The sequence below is a fragment of the Priapulus caudatus genome, unplaced genomic scaffold, assembly GCF_000485595.1.
Source record: "Priapulus caudatus unplaced genomic scaffold, Priapulus_caudatus-5.0.1 Scaffold113, whole genome shotgun sequence".
Taxonomy (NCBI): Eukaryota; Metazoa; Priapulida; class Priapulimorpha; order Priapulimorphida; family Priapulidae; genus Priapulus; species Priapulus caudatus.
Genome location: NW_014577174.1, coordinates 385,586 through 388,549, shown reverse-complemented (window position 1 = coordinate 388,549; position 2,964 = coordinate 385,586). Strand labels below are relative to the sequence as shown.

The following is a 2,964-nucleotide window of genomic DNA, read 5'->3' as shown; positions in this document are numbered from 1 at the left end:
CGTACGTACGGACGTACTTACCTACCGTACGACTACGTATACACTCTACGTAAGAGAGAACCTAACTAAGTAGTTAGTAGAGAGACACGACACACACACACACACACACACACACACACGCACGCACACACACACACACACACACACACACACACACACACACACACACACACACACACACCACGCACACACACACATACGCTCAGAAACGTGCGCGCACGCATAAACACGTACACGTATGCGCGCAGTTTGCTGTATTATAGTTACATTGCCGGACATCAGCATTTTATTTCTGACTAGCAATAATGCTTCGTATCAAGAGCCAGATTAAGTATTAATACGCTCTTGTTCTGTACCTGGCAGGAACAACTATAGTCACCGTGTCCATCTCGCAAACATACGCCGTGCCTTACAAGCGCTTATCGGCCAGCAAGGTCACGATGTATTTCATCTCTCTCCGTGACCGCCCCTCCCCCCTCTCGCTCTCTCTCTCTCTCTTTCTTTCTCCCTCTCTCCCTTTCTTTCTGTCCCTGTCTCTCTTGTCAGGAGACAGTTGCCTTTGTGCGCAACAATTTGCTCAGACAAAAACGAGTGGCTCTCGCAAAAGGGAATGAATAGCTTTGACGAGTGGCGTTGCGGACGGGAGCCGCAGTTTTGTACGGCTGCCGTGAGATCGTCAGCAAATATTTACTAATTCACTTACCGGGGAGAAAAAAACTTTTTGACTCGCCCGTCTCGCGGGGGCAGGCGTTCGCCCTTTCAGCTAGCACGCGAGAACCACTGTGTCTGGACATGCACAGATGATTCGTGCGTCTCCGAGTGGCCGGGCATGCCATTCCGTCCATTCCAGAAAGAGTTGAGAGTGCGGATTACCTGCCGCGTGATATATATATATATATGCCCATAGACATGCAGGACAAACACGCCATGCAAAGGAAAACACGTGTAACTGCCCCCATACAGTAATTGCCAAACTTCAATTGAAGTGTATTGCATGCCGATAGCTAGAGAGGCTTAGTCGTCTGGTCTGCCGTGACTTTAAAATTACACAGTACACCGCACGGAGGAAAAATATATATGCATATTCCTGTAGTATATAGTTCACCACTTCGCTCACTTTTAATACTTACAGACTAATTATTTTCTGTGCACACCGAGTGAGGTGAACCTGAGACAACTGATCGTTTTAATGCTATCACCTATAGTACTTTCATATTATGAGTCCGGCCATAACGAGTGAAGTAAAGCTTATAGTAATAATACGGCATATAAAACCGGTGGAGGTTTGCGTCTCCTGCCCCCATGCAGAAGCAATTATTGCTGTCGACAGTCAGCAGAATCTGCCACAGAGTGCTGACACTGTAAACATTTTTGCGGGACGGCATCTTGCGATGGAGCCACGCAGGACCTGGCTCGAATCCCAGGCCCTCGCGGTGGCGCACGGCAGCTGATGCAGCGTGAGCCCGAGCCCGGATAAAAAATGCCTATTGACGAACCACTTACTCGCGCATCACACATGTGGTGATGATGAAGTGAGAGGCCCGTCATTAAGTGTGATGGGAAAGCCGCGATCCGTCTCCTTCCCAGGCCTCTACATAACATGTGCGCGCGCAAACACTGCCAAGCGCGCGAAAATTGATGGCAGATCGGACAGAGGGAGGTGGGAAAGCCTTCTTTAGTCGCATGAAAAAAACAACGTTTTCGATTAATATTTCTGACACAGATTCATGGATGGAAGAAGGGATTCGATGCTGGGGCTTTGTTTATAACATAATGCGGGGATGTGTATCATTTTGTACTTTTTGTATGTTAGATATTGGATCAATTGATTTTCGAGTATTTCCGATATCTCTCTATCAGTAATTTGTAATGGGTTGTGATAAAGAAGCTGTGCAAAGTATCGAATACCCATATCGCACGAAGGAATCCAAACACAAGCGATGCCAAGCAATTTCCCGACAGTTTTGTTTCTCTGAAACGTTACCGAGTTCTGTTTCTTTCAAAATATTGACCAGGTTTTGTTTATCTTTGATGTTTACGAGTTTTGCTTCCCTCAGATGTTGCGCCGAGTTGTGTTCCTGTCAAACATTACCGAGTTTTCCCTCCTGTCACGTGTTAGCAAGTTGTGTTTCTCATGAGATTGTTTTCGTTTCGTTGCAGCTGTGAGAGGTTCCATAGCGTCTGTGACTCATCACCACTCCATGCTGGAGACGAGAATCGGCGTGAAAGTTGCGAAGATCCACCACCAGGTGGAGCCGGTGTTCACGACGAAGAGGGCGCTGCGCGATAGCGTGGACATTCGCGTGCCGCTAGAGTGTCAGGTGAAGAAGGGCCGAGGACAGTTCCTGTTCTTAGGGAAGATACAGCTCGGACTTCCTCGCCTGCAGTGCGCACCACGTTTCAAGGAGTGGGAGATAGTTCGGCATCGCGCCGTCGCGGAAGGCTGGAATGATTGCTCACTCGACTAGACTCTATGGTGGCGCCATCTGCGAGCACGGTTCGCTTAACTAACATGGTGCTATGCCATCCACGTATATACTGTTGTGATAAAAGTGTACTGGGGTTGCAGATTGTTTGAGGAATAGTCTGTGATGGCCTGGCGGTTGTCTCGTGCTTAGTGTGTGCTTAGGGACCAAGATACAGCATCGTGCTTCTGTACATTCCCCGGACCATCCAATTGTACTTAGCTTACGTTGAGTACTAAGTCCGCGTGTACCATACAAACATTCCATGTACCTACATGTTTTGTACTATTTGTATCTCTCTGTCTCTCCCCTCCCCATTTCTGTGTAACTCTCGCTCTCTTACTATCTTTGTCTACTTTTCTTTTTTCTTTCTCCCTATTTCACGCTCGCTCGCACCCACGCATGCACGCATGCACGCTCACACAAACGCTCTCTCTCTCTCTCTCTCGCTCTCTCGCGCTCTCTCTCTCTCTCTCTCTCTCTCTCTCTCTCTCTCTCT

The 2,964-nt window shown here is 48.1% G+C and overlaps 1 protein-coding gene across 1 annotated transcript in view; it reads left to right on the top strand.

Annotated features, from left to right (window-relative positions):
• LOC106805423 (meteorin-like protein) overlaps positions 1 to 2,833 on the top strand; it is a 29,474-nt gene extending 26,641 nt beyond the window's left edge. Inside the window, exon 4 of the mRNA XM_014806999.1 lies at positions 2,161 to 2,833. Coding sequence (XP_014662485.1) covers positions 2,161 to 2,468 — 308 coding nt within the window. The 3' untranslated portion in view covers positions 2,469 to 2,833. The remainder of the gene's footprint in view (positions 1 to 2,160) is intronic.
• Positions 2,834 to 2,964: the final 131 nt, after the last annotated feature.